The 24,623-nt window shown below is 45.0% G+C and overlaps 1 protein-coding gene across 1 annotated transcript in view; it reads left to right on the plus strand.

Annotated features, from left to right (window-relative positions):
• Window positions 1–24,623, plus strand: part of PPP2R5A (protein phosphatase 2 regulatory subunit B'alpha) — a 174,059-nt gene that overhangs the window by 88,805 nt on the left and 60,631 nt on the right. The window contains exon 2 of the mRNA XM_068232937.1: window positions 1,717–1,913. Coding sequence (XP_068089038.1) covers window positions 1,717–1,913 — 197 coding nt within the window. The remainder of the gene's footprint in view (window positions 1–1,716; window positions 1,914–24,623) is intronic.

The raw sequence follows: 24,623 nt of genomic DNA on the forward strand, positions 1-24,623 counted from the left end.
CTTTGCCATTGTAATTTTTTTTGTCATTGATTAGATTTACTTTGTAAATAAAATAAATATTACCACATTATACACTGTATATTTATACTACTATTTTCTGACTTCACTAAGGCCCCTTCCCCACTTGTGCGTTGCTGAATGAATTTATCAGTGCAGTTATGCGATCTGCGGGGTTATCAGAAGTGCATAGACCGCCGTATCCTATGTTTCTATAGATTTGTTGTGATGATTTAGCATGGAATCGCGACACGCGGTTGCAGCAAAATTCAGGGCAATGCAATGCGGTTCCATTCATTATAAATGAATGGTATCGTAACCATGTACGGTATATGTAGGCAAAGGCGCCAAAAGAATAAAATGTACTAAAAATGTTAAAATGAGGAGGCAGAGGTGGACTTGCCTCCTCCAAGCAGACGCACAAAGAGACTGTTGTATATGTTGAAAACAACAAGGGTTTATTTGTATACTCCCAAAAGTGCAAGTGCAACACGTTTTGCAGGCATCTCCTGCTTCATCAGGCAATAGAAAAAAAATGGAGCATGTACTCATACAGGTCTGGTGCAAAGCTCAGTGCCTCTGTCCTCGTGTATCGTAACCACTTTGCGGAGAATTGCATAGTGCTGTGTGTTGACGCCCACCTGCGTTGAACATAGAGCGCAAGTAGGGAAGAGGTCTAAGGCCGCTTTCACACTTAGCATGTTTCCAATCCTGCGTTTTGAGGCTGTTTACATGTTGTTGTTTTTATTTGGGGGGGGGGGGGTGAGGTTTGTGATTCTATTTGTATGCATGAAAGCAGGGCTGTGGAGTCGGTACAAAAATCTTCCGACTCCTCAGTTTATGTAACCACCGACTCCAACTCTGACTCCAGGTACCCAAAATGGCTCAGACTCCTACTCCTCGACTCCTACTCCTTAGTCTAATACTTACCAGGGCGGTGGATTTTGTACAAAATCATCCGACTCCTGACTCTGACTCCTCAGTTTATGAAATCACCAACTCAGACTCAGGGTACCCAAAATTGCTCCGGCTCCTCGACTCCAACTCCGACTCCACAGCCCTGCATGAAAGCCACGTAAAGATTTGATTTAAAAAGAAATGCAGGTAAATTACGAAGATATTGATCTTGTCAATTTGTGGTGCTTCTGAATTCCCAAATATGCAAGCCGTGTGTGAATTAATTTATGTGTGCAAACCCCCCTAGCACAGGAATTTCTTCCCATTCCGCAGCCATGACAAACAAAGCATTTTTTTTTGTTACCAAACTTTTTGTGCATTATTTTTCTAAGAGATGAATAAACAAAAACCTGTTATTGACCTTAAAATTAAATACTGCTGGGATCTGTCCTTAAGGAACCTAGATGGTGATTAAAAACCTAAACTCGCTAAGTCTTCTATTGCCATCCTGGCTCAGCGTGAATGAAGGCAAGGTTACAGTTCCTGTAATTGCTGTGGCTTTCCCAGCATGCTCCAGGCTCTAATCATTTTAGGTGTTCCAGGGTTGCCCAACAGGTCTTTATTAAATAGTCCTCAATTATGTTCTGTGTGTGATCTCCATCATAAAGTCTCTGCAGACAGCCAATGGGCTCCCCCTGTCTGGCTTCAGGGAGAGGAGGGTGGCTTGTTTTATAGGTGTATATAGGTGTGACCGGGCAGGCACGCTGCTGACAGGTAGACACCCAAGTTTGCTGATGTGTGTCTGTGTGTCTTCTCTTCCAGATGCCCCTTCCAATGACCAGCAGGACCTCTTCTGCCAGAAGCTGCAGCAGTGCTGCGTGCTCTTTGATTTTATGGACTCAATATCTGACCTGAAAAGCAAGGAAATTAAAAGGGCCACGCTGAACGAGCTGGTGGAATATGTCTCCACACACCGAGGGGTGATCGTGGAATCTGCCTACCCGGATATCATAAGGATGGTGAGTTTACTTCGTACGAAGTTATAGAGTCTAAGGGCTGGTTCACACGGAAGGTTTGCAGGCGTTAAAGACTCTGAAGTCTCATAAAATTCACCTTTTTATTTAAAAAAATCTGTTTTACATCACTGCCCTAACTAAAACGCTGCATCTCCGCGGCTGAACACTAAGTAAATCCCCCCAACTCTCCCCGGCACAATCCACGACTTTCTTGGGCGTGCATTTTGCTGCTCGGGGAGGCAGAGATTTCAGCTGCAGCTCTGCCTCCAAGCGCGTCAATCCGCGCGTATCTCCGCCTCTCCCCCCGCCCCTCTCAGTGAAGGAAGACTGAGGGGCGGGGAGAGGCGGAGATACGCGCTGAGAGGCAGAGCTACAGCCAAAAGCTCTGCCCCTCATGGAAGCGCTCCCCGCAGTGTGCCCCGGGGTGTTGGGGGGGGGGGTGGGATTTAGTTAGTGTGCAGCCGCAGGGATGTAGTGTTTTAGTTAGGGCAGTGATGTAAAAGAGATTTTTAAAATAAAAAAGTGAATATTATGAGACTTCAGAGTCTCTTTAAATGCGGCATTTTAAAAATTACGTTCTCAGGGATCGAACAATGTCTAATGTGAGTGAAGAATGGGGGTGTTTAGAATGAGCTTTTTGCAGGCTTTCATATAAGCCTGTCAGTAGATCAAAAGCAACATGCAGCTTCTAGAAGTCTTTGCTGTTGCTGGCGTTGCATTTGAATGCCATCAAAACCTACTGAAAGCCAACAAAAGCCTGTAACATCCCAACCCCTTTCCTTGACTTCTTGCAAAACGCAACACACTCAAATGCTACGCACTGAAAGCCATTAAAGTGGGAGCTGTCAGCCATACTATCTCAGATAAAAAAAAAACGCATGTAAGTAGATAAATACTTGCTCTACTTGCATAACCTATGTATTGCACTGTCCACGTTTAGATTTTAGTGATTTTTCTACAGTAGAAAAAGAGAAAATCTTTCTTAGCATTTCCTATTTTGACTGTGGCTATTTTGAAGCCAATCCTGGTGTCATTTCCTCCCTTACTCTCCTCTGCCTGATTGCGTATGCATTGCCCGCCTTTCACTAAAGAAAGTTCATTGTCTCAGCTTAAGATTTATTGTCCAACCAGAGAGGAACAGAGGTGTGGGAGGGGAGAACAGGAGGGAAAGAGGCTTCAGCCAATCAGGCTGCATTAGTTAAGTCTGAGGGCCCGTTTCCACTATAGCGTTGCGGAATCGCTGGCAAATCACCGCAGGCAAATCGCATGCGGGTGCGATTCCGCATGCATTTTTTGCTGCGATTTCGCATGCGATTTTTGCATAGGTTAGGGTGATGCGATTTTAACCATGTCACTGCCTGTGTGAATTAACATGGGTACCTATGCGAAATCGCATGCGAATTCGCGGCAAAAAACGCATGGGGAAAACGCATCCGATTTCCCTATTAAATACATTGCGTGCGATTCGCCTGCATTCGACACGCAGGCGAATTCTGAGGGCTGTGCCATGCAGAAAAATCCTGCACAGAAAAACGCACAGCAAAACTGACAAGTGGAAACAGGCCCATCCACTTGTATTGGCTGTGCGAATCCGCATGCGGGCAACGCATGCGGATTCGCGATAGTGGAAACGGGCCCTTAGGGGGAAGTATAGAAGCAAAATTAAAGACAACCCAGCATCCCTGCAACTTCTTTTGTGCGTACCAAATAATAGTCCGATAAACTGGGGAATGATCATTTATCAACTAGAAAAGTAATGGTGACTTTAAATTTTGGTTGCCTGGTTAGCATCCTTATTACTTGTTTTCCAGATAAAAATAAAGAGTTGATTTTATGCCCGACAGTTGCACTTTAAAAGTCTTCAAAAGTCATTAAAAACTTAGCTGTTAAAGGGAACCAGAGACGAAGCACCCTTGTGTATATTACCATATATATCAGTAAGAACATTAGAGAAAACACTTACCATGCTCTCTGTTTCATCCTCACTGCTAAAAGTGTCTGTTATCAGCTGTGATAAGAATCCCAGACTGAGAATTCAGTCTGGCTTTGCAGGGAATAATTATAGCTGAGTCATTATAGCAGAGACACAAGGGAAGATAGTTTCAGCTATAATCTTTCCATAGCAAAGCTAGACTGAGCGCTCAGTCGGGGATTCTTCTCAGAGGTGATAACAGTCAGATTAAACAGAGAACAATGAAACAAAGAGCAGATTCGGTGTTTACTGTCATGTTCCCACTGATGTATAAGGTGAAATACAAGAGGGATCTTCATCTCTGGTTCTCTTTAAATGCTGGCATTCTTGAGAAAAAAAGATGGCGGCGTTTGAATGAGACGCTGAGCAGAAGCTCGGCTGAAGACCATGTGAGCTAGCCCTAATGCTCGACCCATCAAAATACAGTGGAAACATTATAATGACCCTGTTAGTACATTACAGCTTACCTGGTAAGCCTGCATACCATGTAGCCCCACCTTCCCCATCACGGTAATGTCTGTACTTACTACAGCTGGCTACACACATATCTAATATCTGTTGCCCCCCGATGTGCCCTTTGGATCAATTTAGGACAGTTTGTTGATTGTAATGCTAGGTACACACCATACAATTTTCTGGCAGATTTACCTGCCAGATCAATTATTTCCAACATGTCCGATCTGAATTTCAATCGATATTTCGATAGTTTTTTTTAATTTGTGTTCGATAGTTTTTTTTTTCCGATCAATTTCCATTCAGTTCTATGAAAATCGATTTAAAAAGAGGTAGAAGAGAACTATTAAAAGAATCAGAAAATCGAAAAAGCAATTGAAATTCAGATCGAACAAGTTGGAAATAATCGATCTGGTAGATATATCTACCAGAAAATTGTATGGTGTGCACCTAGCATAAGGGTGATTAGGCAATTCTCAGTGGAGTAACCGGGCGAGAGGAGTGGTGAGGGATCGATCGACACATAGATTTACTGCGAATAGAAGTATATTGGTTCAGTCAATATATTCCTACTAAAATATAATTGCAAAAGAGTGAACAAGGTGGAAAAGAAGGGATTGATCACCTGGCATATTGAGAACTTATTCTCCTGTGTATGGCCAGCCTTACTGGAATCTTCTGAGCCCCAACAAGGCACTGAAATCACATGTGAATCCCAAGTGTGTAGGCTCTGTTACCAAGCTCCTCCCCTCTCGCTGTGTGACAGCTGCCTGTCCCCACATTGGTTGGGAGAGATGTTGTAGGAGTGGGTGTGGTATTGGTGGGAGGGGACATGAGATGTGTGGGAGAAGTGACATCGGGGCGTAACCAGATCTCTAAGTACACTGGCTAACCTGTATTGTGGCACCTATACACTGGCTAACCTGTATTGTGGCACCTATACACTGGCTAAACCTGTATTGTGGTACCTATACACTGGATAAACCTCTAATGTAGCACCTATACACTGGCTAAACCTGTATTGTGGCACCTACACACTGGGTAACTACACACTGGCTAACCTGTATTGTGGCACCTATACACTGGCTAACCTGTACTGTGGCACCTATACACTGGCTAAACCTGTACTGTGGCACCTATACACTGGCTAAACCTGTATTGTGGCACCTTTACACTGGCTAATCTGTATTGTGGCACCTATACACTGGCTAACCTGTACTGTGGCACCTATACACTGGCTAACCTGTATTGTGGTACCTATACACTGGCTAACCTGTACTGTGGCACCTATACATTGGCTAAACCTGTATTGTGGCACCTATACACTGGCTAAACCTGTATTGTGGTACCTATATACTGGCTAACCTGTATTGTGGTACCTATACACTGGCTAACCTGTATTGTGGCACCTATACACTGGCTAACCTGTATTGTGGCACCTATACACTGGCTAAACCTGTATTGTGGCACCTATACACTGGCTAACCTGTACTGCGGCACCTATGCACTGGCTAACCTGTATTGTGGTACCTATACACTGGCTAAACCTGTATTGTGGCACCTTTACACTGGCTAACCTGTATTGTGGCACCTTTACACTGGCTAACCTGTATTGTGGCACATATACACTGGCTAAACTGTACTGGTGCACCTATACACTGGCTAAACCTGTATTGTGGCACCTATACACTGGCTAACCTGTATTGTGGCACCTATACACTGGCTAAACCTGTATTGTGGTACCTATACACTGGCTAAACCTGTATTGTGGCACCTATACACTGGCTAACCTGTACTGTGGCACCTATGTACTGGCTAACCTGTATTGTGGTACCTATACACTGGCTAACCTGTACTGTGGCACCTATACACTGGCTAAACCTGTATTGTGGCACCTATACACTGGCTAAACCTGTATTGTGGTACCTATATACTGGCTAACCTGTATTGTGGTACCTATACACTGGCTAACCTGTATTGTGGCACCTATACACTGGCTAACCTGTATTGTGGCACCTATACACTGGCTAAACCTGTATTGTGGTACCTATACACTGGCTAACCTGTATTGTGGTACCTATACACTGGCTAACCTGTACTGCGGCACCTATACACTGGCTAACCTGTATTGTGGCACCTATACACTGGCTAAACCTGTATTGTGGCACCTATACACTGGCTAACCTGTATTGTGGTACCTATACACTGGCTAACCTGTACTGTGGCACCTATACACTGGCTAAACCTGTATTGTGGCACCTATACACTGGCTAACCTGTATTGTGGCACCTATACACTGGCTAAACCTGTATTGTGGCACCTATACACTGGCTAACCTGTATTGTGGTACCTATACACTGGCTAACCTGTACTGCGGCACCTATACACTGGCTAACCTGTATTGTGGCACCTATCCACTGGCTAAACCTGTATTGTGGCACCTATACACTGGCTAACCTGTATTGTGGCACCTATACACTGGCTAACCTGTATTGTGGTACCTATACACTGGCTAACCTGTACTGTGGCACCTATACACTGGCTAAACCTGTATTGTGGCACCTATACACTGGCTAAACCTGTATTGTGGCACCTATACACTGGCTAAACCTGTATTGTGGTACCTATACACTGGCTAACCTGTATTGTGGTACCTATACACTGGCTAACCTGTATTGTAGCACCTATACACTGGCTAACCTGTATTGTAGCACCTATACACTGGCTAAACCTGTATTGTGGCACCTATACACTGGCTAAACCTGTATTGTGGTACCTATACACTGGCTAACCTGTATTGTGGTACCTATACACTGGCTAACTTGTACTGCGGCACCTATACACTGGCTAACCTGTATTGTGGCACCTATACACTGGCTAAACCTGTATTGTGGCACCTATACACTGGCTAACCTGTATTGTGGCACCTATACACTGGCTAAACCTGTATTGTGGCACCTATACACTGGCTAACCTGTATTGTGGTACCTATACACTGGCTAACCTGTATTGTGGCACCTATACACTGGCTAAACCTGTATTGTGGCACCTATACACTGGCTAAACCTGTATTGTGGTACCTATACACTGGCTAACCTGTATTGTAGCACCTATACACTGGCTAACCTGTACTGTGGCACCTATACACTCGCTAACCTGTATTGTAGCACCTATACACTGGCTAAACCTGTATTGTGGTACCTATACACTGGCTAACCTAGACTGCGACACCCATATTGGCTAACATGTACTGGTGCAGCTATAGCTGGCTTACCTATACTGGTGCACCTATAGTTGGCTAAACTATACGGGGGAACTCACCATTGGTGTGCTGATCCATCATTGTGCATTGAAAATTGTAAATCGAATAAAAATCACAATTTCTGACAGAAATCGTGCAATTCAATCTTTTCCTAAAATCGTTCAGGTCTACCTGTGGCTTCCTTCAGCTCCATGCTGGTCTTGGCTTCATCGTCGTTCTCCTGGGCCCCTCCGGTCCACTGCTGTGTACCCCATTATATAGCTCATTCACGGCCAGCCGTGGTTCGCCATGTGTGTGAGTCCTGGCCATGCGGGAACCCTGTCACGTTCTGTGCCAGCGTAGTACTAGCTGCGCAGAACGCTCATGGCGACTGGAACACCGTGGCGGCCGTGCATGCGCATTGAACCACGACTGCCTGCAACGGAGCTATATACCGGGAGACACAGCGAAGGAGCGGAGGTGCCCAGAAAAACGGTGAAGGAGCCTAGGGCTGTCATGGGGCTGGAGGAACCCCCAGGTAAGTATAAATGCTGCTTATTGCGTAATCTCTGGTTTCCTGTGAAAATAATGTAATAAAAAAAAGTGCTTCATTTTTACAATATTTATGTATAAATGATTTAGTCAGTGTTTGCCCATTGTAAAATCTTTCCTCTCCCTGATTTACATTCTGACATTTATCACATGGTGACATTTTTATTGCTGAAAGGTGATGTCACTGGAAGGAGATGCTGCTTGCTTTTTTGGCATCTGTAAACATCTATAAACAGCTGTTATTTCCCACAATGCAGCTCAAGGCTCCCACAGTGTTTTGTCAGAACCATGGTCCTGACATCACACTGTGGGAGGGGTTTCTCCACAACATCAGCCATACAGAGCCCCCTGATGATCAGTTTGAGAAAAGGAAAAGATTTCTCATGGGAAAGAGGGTATCGGCTACGGATTGGGATGAGGTTCAATTGTTGGTTACGGTTTCTCTTTAAGGAAAACTTCCTTCGCTTCCATGCATAATAATGGCATAGCGGCGCTAGAAATGTACAGGGAACCATACAGAAGATGTGGGGGAAGTGTTATGCATTTTTCTATCGTTTTCCGCGCTAGTTTGCTGGGAACGAGGCCTGTGGTTTTATTGGTTTGCGAGGTAGACGAAGCCTGCAGGACTTCATAGACTTTCTGCAGTGTGTACCATCCTGCATGCTAGAAAACTCATGGCCTCATCACTAATAGCTTGCCGCTGCCCAGCTCGCTGACAGCTTGTCTGTGTCTCCATGGCAGCCCTGTAAACTTGGATCAACATGGCTGCCACAGCGTGGCCTGGTGTAAGCAAGCTGCGTCTCTCTCCCTCTGCCCGCTCAGTTCATACTTTGGTTCTGGCAGGAATATTCTGGTTTTGATTAGTCTGCCCAGATCAGTCCAAACTGTGGCAGGATGGCTCTGGGAAATGAGATTCTCTTTATTACAGCTGTGTCCAGCGCTCTGCTGTGCGTGTGTTCTGTGGGTCGTGTAACTGCTCCGAAAACAGTGAGGCGGCAATTACCAGCTGTTAGGGTCTTAACGCGGACCTGAGCTCAGACATTCCTCTTTGCTCTAAAATATACGCAACAGCATAATAACCTTTAGACAAAAATATTTCTTTGTTACAGCTCATACAAATCCTGCAATTAATCTGCACTTTCTACTTCTTGATTCATGGAAGCAGACATAGTGTTAACATCTTGTACTTTCAAATGAGCTTATCTGCCATCTTTGCCATGGCAGGGGAGAGATCAGATTACAACTTGTGATTACACACAAAGGAGGGGGAATTGGACAGGCTAAACTCTCTAAATACATACAGGGTGCATTTCTGTGTTTTCCTTTTGTCCTGTGCAAGAGTTCAGGTCCACTTTAATGTTATGGCTGGATAGGTGTATGAGTAGTGTTACTGTTGCCCCTAAGATAAGCCCTACTCTGAAAATAAGCCCTAGCTTGAATTTAGAACATGCTTTGGGCAATATAATTGGTGGTGGGGGGGGGGGGGGGTGACCTTACCTTACCTTACCTTACCTTACCTAACCTGGTTGCAGTGGTTAGGAATATGTCATTTAACTAGTTTACTAAAGGTGACAATACATGTAGCGATGTACGGGCAGATTGGACCAAGAGACAAATCTCTCTCTGATCGGATCTGATTAGAGAGAGATCTGTCGTCTGCCCATACACCGCAGGCCAATTCCTGATCAAATTCAGCATGAAATCTCTCGAATCGGCCGAGCCCGCCGCGACCGCTGCTGTGTGTGTATGTAATGTATATGTGCTGTAATGTGCATTTATACATTACCTGTCCTGTGTCGCGACGTCCGTCCGCCTTCCACCTAACTTTAACTAGCCATATACACGCTGCCGGTGTGGCGCGTGTATGATGTCACTCGCCGGCAGTGTGGGCACCGTGACACAGGACAGGTAATGTATATATATGCACTTTCCAGTACATATACATTACATACACACATACACACACATCGTGGGAACAGCGCCGGGGGTTTCGTCACTTGTCCCAATATCGCTCGCCCTTACCGCCATGCACCCGATCAAGCAAGTCGGCCCGACATTTTGCAGTATGTATGACCGATTAATGCGAGCGATTTCGGCCCGATTTTTCATCCGATTATAATAATTGGATCGCCCACCAAGTCGCCTGAACTACAGCCACCTTAAAGTGAACCAGAGACGAAGCACCCTCGTGTATTTTACCATACATATCAGTGGGAATATTAGAGAAAACACCTACCCTGCTCTCTGTTTCATGCTTCACTGCTCAGCCTGCTTGTTATCAGCCCTGATGAAATCCCCGACTGAGTATTCAGTCTGGCTTTGCTCAGTAATCATTATAACTGAATCTGTCTTCTCTGATGTCTTTTCAAGCCTGCCCCCTGCTGGCTCTGCTATGACTCCGCAATAATGATTCCTGAGCAAAGCCAGACTGAATGCTCAGTCGGGGATTTTATCAGGGCTGATAACAGGCAGACTAAGCTGAGAAGAATGAAACGGAGAGCAGGGTAGGTGTTTTCTCTAATGTTCCCACTGATATATATGGTAAAATACATGAGTGCTTCGTGTCTGGTTCACTTTGAGGGTTTTTTTTACCCTTAAGGACTGGAGCAATTTTCACCTTTCAGGGCTCCTTCCTTTCATTTGCCACGTTTTAAAATAATATATGCTACTGTAATTAAAACCCACAAATTTTATTTGCCCATTTTTCCTGGTTATTACACCGGTAAAATTATGTCCCTTTGTAAAAAAGAAAATAAGGAAAATAAATGTATTGAGAATAACTTTAGTAGAGATATGTAAGATGGAATTAATTTTGGTTTGTTGTAATTTCTTTGAGATATCTCCCTGAAATGTCTAATTTTTACCTATGCTATCTCTAAATAAAACTTATTTGAAAAAAAAAAAATGATGTCCCTATCACAATGTATGACGGCAATATTTTGGAAATAAGTGTGTTTTTTCAGTTTTGCATCTGCCACTAATTACAAGCACTTATTTGCAAAAATAACAGTAACATATCCTTGTGACTTACGTATTAACCACTTAATGACAACCAGACTTATAAAAACGTCCTGTTGGATCCTCTTAAAGAAAATCTGTAACTAAGAAAACTTAATAAAGTAAACACATCACCCTGTTTGTAGCGCCCTTCTCTCCCCCTCTGTGTCATTTTCGCCGCTCCCCGCTGCTATTTTGGCCATAAAAAACACTTTTATAAAGTGTTTTGTAAACAATCAATATGGCCCCGAAACCGGAAGTACGTCAGGCAGAGCGTGTGCCCGCTTCCAGTTACTGTGCATGAGAGCCGTGCACGAAAGGAGCGCTCAGGGTGGCTGGCTGAATCTTGTCACCCGATCAGCCAATCAGCGCCTCAGAGCCAGAGCTGGCTGCAATGCACAGAGGCAGAGCATTCATTCTCTGCACAGCGCAAGTATTGCAGCCGGACTTACTGAGACTCTGATACATGCCTCATGACGTAACTCACGGGATCGAGCATAGAGGGTGCGTGGAGGGGAGGACTGCCTAAAACAGAGGGACAACACTAAAGAGTCAGCCCCTTCCTGAGACAGCACGACAAGTACGACATAACATAGATAAGTTGATTTATTACACTGACTTCTGCAACTACAAAGGGCTGCAGTAAGCCAGATCATATTAGATTAGGTTTAGGAACCTGTAGGACAGAAGAAATACGGCTGAAAATTTTGTTACAGAGTCTCTTTAATGGCTCCAGGACGTTTTTATAAGTCAAACAGTGCTGCTGCCGCTGTGCGCGTGCACGTGAGATAAGGGAGGGAAAAAAAAACATAGAAAAAATACACCTTTATTTCCAAATACTATATTGTCACCATACTTTATACTAGGAACATCATTAACCAGCTGGGCGGTATGGACGAGCTCAGCTCGTCCATCACCCCTGGAGGCTGCCGCTCAGGCCCTGCTGGGCCGATTTTCATGAAATAAAGAGCAGCACACGCAGCCGGCACTTTGCCAGCCGCGTGTGCTGCCCGATCGCCGCCGCTCTGCGGCGATCCGCCGCGAGCAGCGGCGAAAGAGTTTCCCCCCAGCCGCCTGAGCCCAGCGTAGCCGGAACAAAAAGTTCCGGCCAGCGCTAAGGGCTGGATCGGAGGCGGCAGACGTCAGGACGTCGGCTGACGTCCATGACGTCACTCCGCTCGTCGCTATGGCGACGATGTAAGCAAAACAAGGAAGGCCGCTCATTGCGGCCTTCCTTGTTTATTCTGGGCGCCGGAGGCGATCGGAAGAACGCCTCCGGAGCGCCCTCTAGTGGGCTTTCATGCAGCCAACTTTCAGTTGGCTGCATGAAAGTTTTTTTTTTAATTTAAAAAAAACCCTCCCGCAGCCACCCTGGCGATTTAATCAGAACGCCAGGGTGGTTAAAATCTTGTGATAACTAGGACAAATAGGCAGATACAATGTGTGGGTTTTATGCACAGTAGCAGTGTTTATATTAAAACCATAGGGGATGAAATTAGAGAAATACTGTGTTTTCTTATTTTTTCCTTCTTTTTCCCTTTAAAATGCATAGAAAATAAAGTAATTACTGAAAACAAATATCAACCCCTAAAAGCCTAATTAAAAACAAGATATAGATCATTTCATTGTGATTAGTAGTGATTAAGCTTTTGGCAAATGAAAGGGATGAGCACTGAAAGGTGAAAATCACTCTTGTCCGTTAGGGTAAAAACCGCTTTAGAGTGAAGTGGTTAAAAAAAAAAAAAAAAAAAAAAAGTTGAGTCCCTAAGGACCCAAGTCCCTAATGTATATATATTTTTTTAACATGTCGTTTTTTGTTTTTTTTGTTTGTTTTTTTAATATATGCAAATGTTTTATTTTGGTTAATAGCTGTCCCCTCACTTTATCTTCCTGTGCGCACTGTCAGTACACTAACAGGAAGTAATCGTGTATGTGTTAGTTTAATTTTGTCAATTACCACGGCATCTCATTGATGCTGGTGGTCATTGATCATAGGCACTGCGCTCCCATTCACTGATCTGTGCACTAACAGGTGGCAACAAGAACGTGAGCAGGAGCGCCCAGCGGCGGTAGATTAATATCTAAGACCCTGGGACTTCACGCGTGGGGCGCAGTAACTAGTTAAATTGTTTTTTTTAGGTATAAACCCCCCCCCCCTCCCCAAAAAAGCGTAATTTACCTGAGGCTTCTACCGGTTCCCTGCATCTATTAAGTCCCACACTGTCACTGAAGCCCCTTCGTTTGTCACCGCCAGTGACCAGCTAATTATTCATCTAACTAGATGAACAGCACTGTGCGCGTCATCGGGAGCTTACTGCGCAGGCGCAGTACAAGAAAACTCTGTTCTGCGCAGTAAGCACCCGATGACGTCAGCGGGAGCTAGGCCGCGCAGCCGCAGTGCCATTCGTCTACTTAGACGAATAATTAGCAGGTCACCGGTGGCGACAGAGGGGGCTTCAGTGACGGCGTGGAACTTAATAGCTGCAAGGGGCTGGTAGAGGCCCCAGGTAAGTGACTCTTTGGGGTTTGTTATACCCCACAGAACCCCTTTAAGGCAGGAGCCTAGAACGCCATCATTTCACAAATGAGAGAGCAGGTTAGGTTATGCAGGTCTCCTATGGGGTCATTGCTGCCATGTGTTTGTGCTCTGGCTGGTATCACTGCTTGCTCACCTGGCTTTATGGTCATGGAGTTGTCTGCGTTGGGAGGATGGATGAGTAAAGATTGCTGCAGAGAAGCAATGCAATCTTGAAGAGGAACTCCAGCCTAAACAAACATACTGTCATTAAGGTACATTAATTGTTACATAGTTACATAGTTATTTTGGTTGAAAAAAGACATACGTCCATCGAGTTCAACCAGTATAAAGTACAACACCAGCCTGCTCCCTCACATATCCCTGTTGATCAAGAGGAAGGCGAAAAAACCCTTACAAGGCATGGTCCAATTAGCCCCTAAAGGGAAAAATTCCTTCCCGACTCCAGATGGCAATCAGATAAAATCCCTGGATCAACATCATTAGGCATTACCTAGTAATTGTAGCCATGGATGTCTTTCAACGCAAGGAAAGCATCTAAGCCCCCTTTAAATGCAGGTATAGAGTTTGCCATAACGACTTCCTGTGGCAATGCATTCCACATCTTAATCACTCTTACTGTAAAGAACCCTTTCCTAAATGGCTAAAACGTTTTTCCTCCATGCGCAGATCATGTCCTCTAGTCCTTTGAGAAGGCCTAGGGACAAAAAGCTCATCCGCCAAGGTATTATATTGCCCTCTGATGTATTTATACATGTTAATTAGATCCCCTCTAAGGCGTCTTTTCTCTAGACTAAATAAACCCAGTTTATCTAACCTTTCTCGATAAGTGAGACCTTCCATCCCACGTATCAATTTTGTTGCTCGTCTCTGCACCTGCTCTAAAACTGCAATATCTTTTTTGTAATGTGGTGCCCAGAACTGAATTCCATATTCCAGATGTGGCCTTACTAGAGTGTTAAACAGGGGCAATATTATGCTAGCATCTCGAGTTTTTATTTCCCTTTTAATGCATCCCAAAATTTTGTTAGCTTTAGCTGCAGCTGCTTGGCATTGAGTACGATTATTTAACTTGTTGTCAATGAGTACTCCTAAAGGCTAGTACACACTAGCAATTTTGATTGACCAATGATTGCTCTATTTTACCACCTCCATGTAGTATGAGGGCCAAACAGATTTTTAATTCTATGCAGCTTATATAGGTAAATGGTCATACTACATGGAGGTGGTAAAATTGAGCAATCATTGGTCAATCAAAATTGCTAGTGTGTACTAGCCTTAAGTCCTTCTCCAAGTTTGATGTCCCCAACTGTATCCCATTTATTTTGTATGGTGCTAGACCATTAGTACGTCCAAAATGCATGACCTTACATTTGTCAACATTGAATTTCATCTGCCATGTATGTGCCCATATAGCCATCCTATCCAGATCCTGTTGCAATATGACACTATCTTCCTGAGAGTTAATGATTCTGCACAATTTTGTATCATCTGCAAAAATAGCAACATTGCTCACTACTGCATCTACTAGGTCATTAATAAATAAATTGAAGAGCACTGGACCCAGAACAGACCCCTGTGGGACCCCACTGCTAACAGTCTCCCATTTTGAGTATGATCCATTGACCACAACTCTTTGTTTTCTGTCCATTAGCCAGTTCCCTATCCATGAACACAGACTCTTCCCCAGTCCTTGCATCCTCAACTTTTCCACCAGACTTTTGTGGGGAACAGTGTCAAAGGCCTTTGCAAAGTCCAAGTATATCACATCTACAGCATTCCCAATATCCATATTAGCATTCACTACCTCATAAAAGCTGAGCATGTTAGTCAAACAGGACCTGTCTTTAGTAAACCCATGTTGATGCTGAGAAATAAGATTATTTTCTACTATGAAGTCATGTATAGTATCTCTTAGTAACCCCTCAAATAGTTTGCATACAACTGATGTTAAACTTACAGGTCTATAATTTCCTGGATCAGATTTTTTGCCCTTCTTAAATAATGGGAAAACGTGGGCTGTACGCCAATCCACTGGGACTCTGCCAGTTGCAAGAGAGTCACAAAAGATAAGATAAAGGGGTTTATCTATAACTGAACTTAATTCCCTTAGGACCCGAGGATGCATGCCATCCGGGCCAGGTGCCTTGTCTATTTTTAATTTTAGTCTTGCCTTCACTTCTTCCTGCGTTAAGTATTTAATATTACAGTTAGAAGATTGAGACTCTTCCGCCTCTGTAGTTTGCAACAGTGCTGTTTCTTTTGTGAAGACAGAAGCAAAGAAAGCATTTAAAGGGACTCCGAGCTCAAAAAAAAAAAGAAAGTTGTACTCACCATGGGCTTTCTCCAGCCCAGTGCTGGTCGGGAGGTCCCACGCCGGCGTCCTGGCTCCTCTCCTTCTCCCCGCTCCGGAATGGCTGGCAGGCCGCAGCCCGGGCGACACTCTCCCGAGTGTCGGGCTTCTTCTTCCGCATATGACGCGGATTACGTCACACGCCGGCCGCCTCGCGTCATCATGGCGGCCGGCGTGAAAGTACTGCGCATGCGCAAACAAAGCGCGCATGCGCAGTACTTTCACGCCGGCCGCCATGATGACGCGAGGCGGCCGGCGTGTGACGTAATCCGCGTCATATGCGGAAGAAGAAGCCCGACACTCGGGAGAGTGTCGCCCGGGCTGCGGCCTGCCAGCCATTCCGGAGCGGGGAGAAGGAGAGGAGCCAGGACGCCGGCGTGGGACCTCCCGACCAGCACTGGGCTGGAGAAAGCCCATGGTGAGTACAACTTTCTTTTTTTTTTTGTGCTCGGAGTCCCTTTAATAACTCTGCCTTACCTTGGTCATCCACCATTGAGTTCCCATCCTCATCCTTTAGGAGTCCTATACAGTCAACCTTTCTTTTTTTAGAGTTAATGTACTTGTAAAACTTTTTTGGGTTAGATTTGATATCCTTAGCGATTTGTTTTTCAGCTTCAATCTTTGCCTGCCTAATTTCTTTTTTACAATTTTTATTGCACTCCTTATAATTGCTTAGTGCAGCCTCTGTCCCCTCCTGTTTTAAGACCTTATAGGCATTCTTTTTCCTCTTCATTTTATCTTTAACCTTTCTATTCATCCATAGAGGCCTTTTTTTATTCCTAGACATTTTGTTTCCATATGGGATATACATACTACAGTATTGATTGAGTATAAGTTTAAAAGCTTGCCATTTCCCTTCAGTGTCTTCCCCTTGTAGTACATTATCCCAGTTCACCAAACTTAGTGCCTGCCTAATTTGAGTGAACTTTGCTTTTCTAAAGTTCATAGTTTTAGTGGTCCCGCTGCCCCGTGGCCTATAAGTCACCAGCTCAAACGTTATCATGTTGTGATCGCTATTTCCCAAATGTTCTTGAACCTGCACATTTGATACATTATCTGGTCTATTAGAAATGATCAGATCCAGTAACGCATTCCCCCTAGTTGGTTCAGTTACCATTTGAGTCAATTAATTTGTGTTAATTAAAATAGATAGGTAATATAATCTCTTACCCAAAAGAAAAAGGCAAATGTTTGTGATTTCATGAGGGCAGCCATCTTTTTGGTTGAAAGGAGGTGACAGGGAGCATGAGACACAATTCCAACTGTCCTGTGTCCTGATCACCCCTCCCAGTTGCTAGGCAACATTAACAACAACATAGGAAATCCCATCATGCTTTGAACAGCATCAGGGGGAAAAAAGCCCGGGCAGGTTTCTTTGATGGGTGGAGCTTAGCTGAAAATGCAGCTAAAAATTATGCTTTGGTAAGAAAAACAAAGTTCTGATGCTGTGAAACTGTTAAAGAAACACCGAGGCTTTTCAGTTCTGCTGAGTAGATTTTTAGTCTGGAGGTTCACTTAAAGACCTCTTTCACTGTGGGACGCTGCGTTTAATGCAACGTTAAAGTCGCACACTGTGCCCCTAACGCAGCGCATTGGACGTTATTTTGCACTGCGTTGTGTCTCTTGGTGCGCCGTTTTCATCGCATACTGATGGTCAGAAAGTCAGATTGGATTAGCTGCATGCTTGTTTCAGGTGTGATTCAACCACTACAACCAAAGAGATCAGCAGGACTGCCAGGCAACTGGTATTGTTTAAAAGGAAACATCCATATCCCTCTGTTTAGGTTCCCTTTAAGCCCCATCTACACCATACAATTTTTTTTGTCCGATTCAATTCGATTCATTGAATCGATTCAATCCGATATGTCCGGTCGGGATTCGATTCAATACAATTTGCCTAGGCAAAACAATGGCAAATTGTATTGAATCTAATCCTGATCTGACATGTCTGCTTGAATTCGAATCAGACAAAAATTGTATGGTGTAGATGGGGCTTAATAGAGGACCCTCAGTATCTTTACAATGTTTACTGATCTGATAGGTGTACATAATGCGTATCCTGCTGTGCCTGTGGAGAAAACAGCCCATTAGATCTTTATAGTTCAAACTAGGCCTAAAGCCCAAACTACATGATACGGTTCTTTGTGCCATTCGATTACAATTCTATTTACGATCCGATTAAGGCTCCCTGCACACTGCATGCGATTCCGATTTTTTTATTGTTTTTTACATCCAATTCCAATTTTTAACTGTTACTGCATGCTGCGTTTTTTACTCAGTTTTTTGCATTCAGGGAAAATCTGAATTGCAAATCGGAATCGCCAAACGGATTTGCAGTGTGCAGGGAGCCTAAATCCGACATGTCCAATCGGGTTTCGATTTGATTCAATTCGATTTGCCATTGCAATACAATGGCAAATCGAATTGAATCGAATCCCAATCGGACATGTCGTATTTAATCGGATAGTAAATAAAATCGTAATCGAATCGCACAAAGAATCGTATCGTGTAGATGGGGCTTACGGCCCGTTTAAAAATGGGCGCTAGGCTGTGGCGGCGCCCGCCGTTCACCCCCCCCCCCCCCCCCTCTACCGCACTGGTCTGTCTCTTATAAAATTATCCACATCCACTCATGCACGTGCCCCCGCCGCCCTCTGCCGCGCGTCATTCCCACCCAGCGCTCGACAGTGTCTCTGCGTCCCTCGGTGCAAATGCGCAGTGTAAAAAGCACTGACACACGGACATGGGACGCAGGGGCACTTGCAGTAGATGTGGTCTCCGCTTCACCCGATCCGGATGACTCTGTGCACACTGCAGAATGGAAGTGAAAACCGATCTGAACAATGATTGATCGGATCAGTTTTCACATACATACCTAATGTTCTGTAGCAGCCGGCGGTAGAGGCTTCCTCCTCTTCCGCTGTGACTACACAGCGCGTCATGTGACTAGTCACATGACCTGGAAGAAGACGGAAGCCTCTACCGCCGGCTGCTACAGAACATAAGGTATGTATTTTACCCTCCCTCACCCACCAGCCCGGCTGCTGCACCCTCCCTCACCCCTCCGTCGCACAGATCGCATCGCCTCATTCCCCCCATCCACGTGGAACGGTCCGTTTCTTCACTAGTGTGAAGAAACGTTCCGTTTTCTATTGCCCCAATGCTGCAGCATTTTTTGGCCAGAAAATTAGGGCCTGCAGCAAGTTTTAGATTCGGGGACCGGAACGTATCCGTACCAACGGACGCATGTGAATGGATCCATAGGTTAACATTGGATCCTTTTACATCCGTTCCGTTTGTACAGTATACGTTCCTGTTACGTTCCACAAAAAAACACTAATGTGAACAGGGCCCAACACTTTTTTTTAAGGCCTCGTTCTTCCTCCTGCACGCGTTGCCGTCCTTATTTTGGCGACGCGTGCAGGAGGCAGACAAACACGAACATCAGAAGTGCATAGACTGCACTGTCTGATGTTCACATTGCATGAGTTGCGTAGCGGTCTGATGCGCAAATGCATTTGTCAAAAGCATGGCTGACCCACTCAGCCACGCAACGCATGGAAATGCAGATTGTTTGCGTTTGTGCGCGTTGCGTTCCGAACACAAGGCCATCTGAGCGTCATTTGATCGAGGCCTTATGCTGGGCATAGACGAGTCGACCCGGCGGCTCGATTAGCCGCCGGATCGACTCCCGCTGCGTCCCCGCTCGTCCCTGCGGGTGGCCGGATCGATTCCCGCTCGTCCCTGCGGGTGGCCGGATCGATTCCTGCTAGTCCCCGCTATTGTCCACCGCGGGGATCGAGCGGGAATCTATCCGGCAGGTCAACGGACCTGTCGGATATTATCAATCGAGCCATCAGTGGCTCGATTGATAATATCCGACAGGTCCGTTGACCCGCCGGATAGATTCCCCGCTCGATCCCCGCGGGCGGACAATAACAGCATAACAGATACATTTTATCTTTTTTTAATTTTTTTTTACTGAACATTGAAGCAGTAAAAATCTAGAAAGAAGAGCAGCATCCAAGTAATAATAGTAAGATAATACAATCATAAGAGTAAACTCTACAACTATAAAATACAAAACAGAGAGATTGCTTCTACAGGCGCCTCGGGTGCACTTTGAGTGTGAAAGTACCCGAAATCACGTAGTGGCCACAGCGGTGGTTTCCTGAAAGAATGACAGCAGCTGCAGACTGAATGTGAAAGTTCTATACTGTAGTTATATAATGATATGATGATCTTGGGATCGCCAAAGTGCCGGTATTGCTGCGGCTTTCGCTGCTGCCGCTGGTACCTGGTCTGCTCTGCTCCCTTCCCCTTTCTCCGCTCACGGCCCTCTCCTCCAGTTAAGTTCCAATTACATTCGGGCTCACCGCATTGCACTGCCACGTGGTGAGCCACAGGGAAGAGGCGGCGAGTGTTCGGGGCATGTACCAGGTAGTAGGCCTAAACGATTTTAGGAAAAAATTGAATTGTGCGATTTCTGTCTGAAAGAACGATTCACGATTACTTTCAAATCAAGCTTTGTTCCCCCTCTGTGCCCGTTTGTTCCCCCTCTGCCTCCTCTGGGTATCTCTCTTGCCCCTTTTGTGTCTTTGTGCCTGCTCTGTTTTTTTCTGTGGCTCTCTTTGTGCCCACTCTGTGGGGGAGATTTATCAAAGCATTACCGACAGTTTTTTTTCTTCTTAATCTGTTCTAACCAGCAGGGAGAACAGTTCTGCATGATAAGAACCTTCTTAAATCCTAGTAACAGTGGCAATTTAGCATGAATTTCTAGAGCTGCACTACAGTTAAGAAAAGTGCAGATCCATCCCTAAACTGGGGAAGATTAAGAAGTGCTTGGTAGCAGTTCTACAGATGTAGAACTGCAGGCTAGACATGATTTGTGATGTGCTCCTCCCACCTGCTGAATGCCTCCTCAGAGCCTGCTGCTATCAATACAGCAGGTGTGTTGATTACCTCAGCAACAGCAATTCCCCTCACACACTGCACTGTCTGAGAGACCTTCCTAACTCTTCCCATTATACAACAGTTTTAGAAGGAATCTGCACTATCTAATGATTTCTTAGGATGTCTGAGACAGTTCTGCACGGATTCCTAAAAACCTACTTCTATTTTGTCTCGGACACTCTTGATAAATCTGGCCCTGTGCCTCCTCTGTCCCCCAAGCTGCATCAGTTCTGGACATAGCTTCAAGCACGAGTCCAGCGATGCCCGTCTATCCACTTCGTCTCCTGCAGGCTCTAATGCACAGCATACTTCCTGTATGTCATGTGACATACAGAACTCAGAGTTTCGCCAAGCACAAGAGCCGGCAGACAACGATAGAGTACGGACAGCGTTAGACTCGTGCAGAAGGTAAGTCCAACACTGCGGGCCGCACGCCCTGGGACTTTGCGGAGGTTTGAAGCCACTTCTTTTTTAAACTTCCCCCATGTAGAAATGACGTGATCGCGAAAATTGCCACTTTGACGATTCTGAAATTGTGATCTTGGTGATTACGATTTCGGTTTAAATTCGATTTATCTTTCAGGCCTACCCTCTGTTACTAGGCTCGTTGCCAGTTTCCTGCGGCTTGTCGCGCGGCAATAAAATGTGGTAAGGCCGAATGTAATCAGAAGTTACTTAAAGAGGAACTGTCGCGAAAATCTTAACATTTAAAACACATACAAAAAAGTTCATTTCTTCCAGAGTAAAATGAGCTATAAATTACTTCTCTCCTATGTTGCTGTCACTTACAGTAAGTAGTAGAATTCGGACATTACCGACAGATTTTGGGCTAGTCCATCTCTCGATAGGGGATTCTCAGCATAGCCCTCTTTTTTTTTATAAATACTCTCCATTAAAAAGATTCATACGAAGATGCTGGACAGCCTCCCTGCTTGCTGCACACTTTTTGGGCAGTTGGGACAGTGCAACTGACATTCACTAAGTGCTTTTAAAAATAAAGAAAACCATGAGAACCCCCCATGAGAAGATGGGTTAGTCCAAAATCTGTCGGTATGTCAGATTTCTACTACTTACTGTAAGTGACAGCAACATAGGAGGAAAGTAATTTATGGCTCATTTTACTCTGGGAGAAATGTACTTCTTATTTGTATGTGTTTACATGTATTAAAAATGTTAAGATTTTCGTGACAGAGGTCCTTTGCGGAGGGGGCCGGGAGGGCAGCAGGTAAATGCAGCGGCGAGGGGGATCTGGAGGCTGCGGCACCTATACACTGGCTAACCTGTCCTGTGGCCCCTTTACACTGGCTAACCTGTCCTGTGGCCCCTTTACACTGGCTAACCTGTCCTGTGGCCCCTTTACACTGGCTAACCTGTCCTGTGGCCCCTTTACACTGGCTAACCTGTCCTGTGGCCCCTTTACACTGGCTAACCTGTCCTGTGGCCCCTTTACACTGGCTAACCTGTCCTGTGGCCCCTATACACTGGCTAACCTGTCCTGTGGCCCCTTTACACTGGCTAAACTACATACTGAGGGCACCTGTACGTGGCTACCTATACTGGGGGAAACTCGTAATCGCCATCGGTGTGCTGATCCATCGTTGTGTATTGAAAATTGTAATCGAATCGAAATTGCAATTTCTGATAAATCGTGCACTACAATCTTTTCCTAAAATCGTTCAGGCCTACTCCATATCTCTCTCACTTCAGTCGGTACAATACAATAATACAATAACATTTGTAAAGCGCTTTTCTCCCGTAGGACTCAAAGTAAGATTGTGTATGTGGACATGTCTGCTCACTCCAGTGTTATAATACTTGCGTGGAGGTTTCTCCCTGGTTCTATAAACCGAGCCCCACAGCTGTGACGTGCCCGGGGAAAGCGTCTGGAGCGTTTCTGTGCAGCATTCCAGCAGGAAGTGACACTTCCTGAACGACATCCCGGCCAATTGAGAACACTTTTTCCACTTTCGCCCTGTCTGTTCGCAGGACCTGTTCCTGCTTTGATTTCAGCTCTTGGCTATGTAGATCAGAGCGAGGCTGTAGTTTTCCATACACTTTAATTATTCTATGACATCATCAAGCCTCCGGTAAATGTGGTACGTCGGTGCTGGTATAATATGTTTATCTTGCTTGGTCATCTTCCTGTCTTTCCCGCTGACTGATTGGCATCTTTTAGCAGCACCAGTATACATGGGGGAGGGGTAAGCCATGGGCGGGTGAAGTTGTCCAGGGGGGGAAAAAAAAAGTTGTCCTTAAAGGACCTCTGTCGCGAAAATTTTAAAATACATGTAAACCTGTACAAATAAGAAGTATATTTCTTCCAGAGTAAAATGAGCCATACATTACTTTTCTCCTATGTTGCTGTCACTTTCAGTAAGTAGCAGAAATCTGACATTACCAACAGCTTTTGGACTAGCCCATATTTTCATGGGGGGTTCTCAGGGCTTTCTTTATTTTTAAAAGCACTTAGTGAATGGCAGTTGCTCCGTCCATCTGCCAAAATAGTGTGCAGTGAGCAGGGAGGCTGGCCAGCATCTTTGTATGAATCTTTTTCAGAGAATGTCTTTATAAAGAATAAAGGACATTCTGATAATCCCCCACGAAGAGAGAGATAAACCCTAAATTGGTAGTGTCAGATTTCTACTACCCACTAGAAGCAGTAGGGTATTGTACCGTGTTAGCCATGAGTAGAAGCAAGAAGTTTTGAATCAGGATGATACCATTTATTGGTTAACTTAGAGATGGATAAACAGTGAGCTTTGACTTTTATAAAAAGCCTTCATCGGACTGGTTCCTGACAAACACTGAAAAACACAGCTTATATACACTGACATACAGAGGAGAAACATTCTTTAGCAAACATAAATGTAATTAGATGCCTCAACTGTTACTGAGGAGGCTTTCCCAGGCATCCTGGCTAAATTGATAAGATCAATAGACTCCTCAACATGACATGAAGCAGACTCTGGTGATTGGGAGACATCGTAAATTCCGAGTTCAAATTGTAACTGGGCTGGTTACATGCACCATTAATTCTAAGCTTTATGGCCCATACTCACGGGCTACATTTGTGGCCTGTCGCTAGCACACGGGAGCGTGTGCGCGACAGGCAGGCGACAGCTCATCGCCAGGTCCCTCCGCATACACACGGCGGAGGGACCTGGCAACTGATGCGGCGGAAGCTGTCGCTGTTGTTCCTCCCCCCCGCCGGAAGCTCAAGGTATTCCCTGCTTGTTGCTGTCGCTAGTCCGCATACCCACGCGGACTAGCGACAGTTGCGGCGGAGTTGCTGACCGCGGCAATCGCCTGGCGACACGAGCGCGACGGTTCAGGGTGCGCGCCCGTGTTGCACCTCATACTCATGGGCAACACGCGCGTGCCGCAGCGACAATTGTAGCCCGTGAGTATGGGCCATAAGAGAATTGTGGCATTTAAAGCCAGCACATGAAAGCAGATAAAATGAATAGTGACAGTGAATACCAGCTTACACAGCATATGGCACAAACATGAATGAAAAGATAGAAAAATTTAAAGAATTGTGGCATTTAAAACCCATCGTAACAGCACAAGAAGTTAGAGTCCTTGTTTAAACCATCTTCTACAGTTTTGAACCAATGTATAAACTTTGTTTCTTGTGTTAGTCTCATGTTTCCCGA

Source organism: Hyperolius riggenbachi, chromosome 4, assembly GCF_040937935.1.
Source record: "Hyperolius riggenbachi isolate aHypRig1 chromosome 4, aHypRig1.pri, whole genome shotgun sequence".
NCBI classification, from domain to species: Eukaryota; Metazoa; Chordata; class Amphibia; order Anura; family Hyperoliidae; genus Hyperolius; species Hyperolius riggenbachi.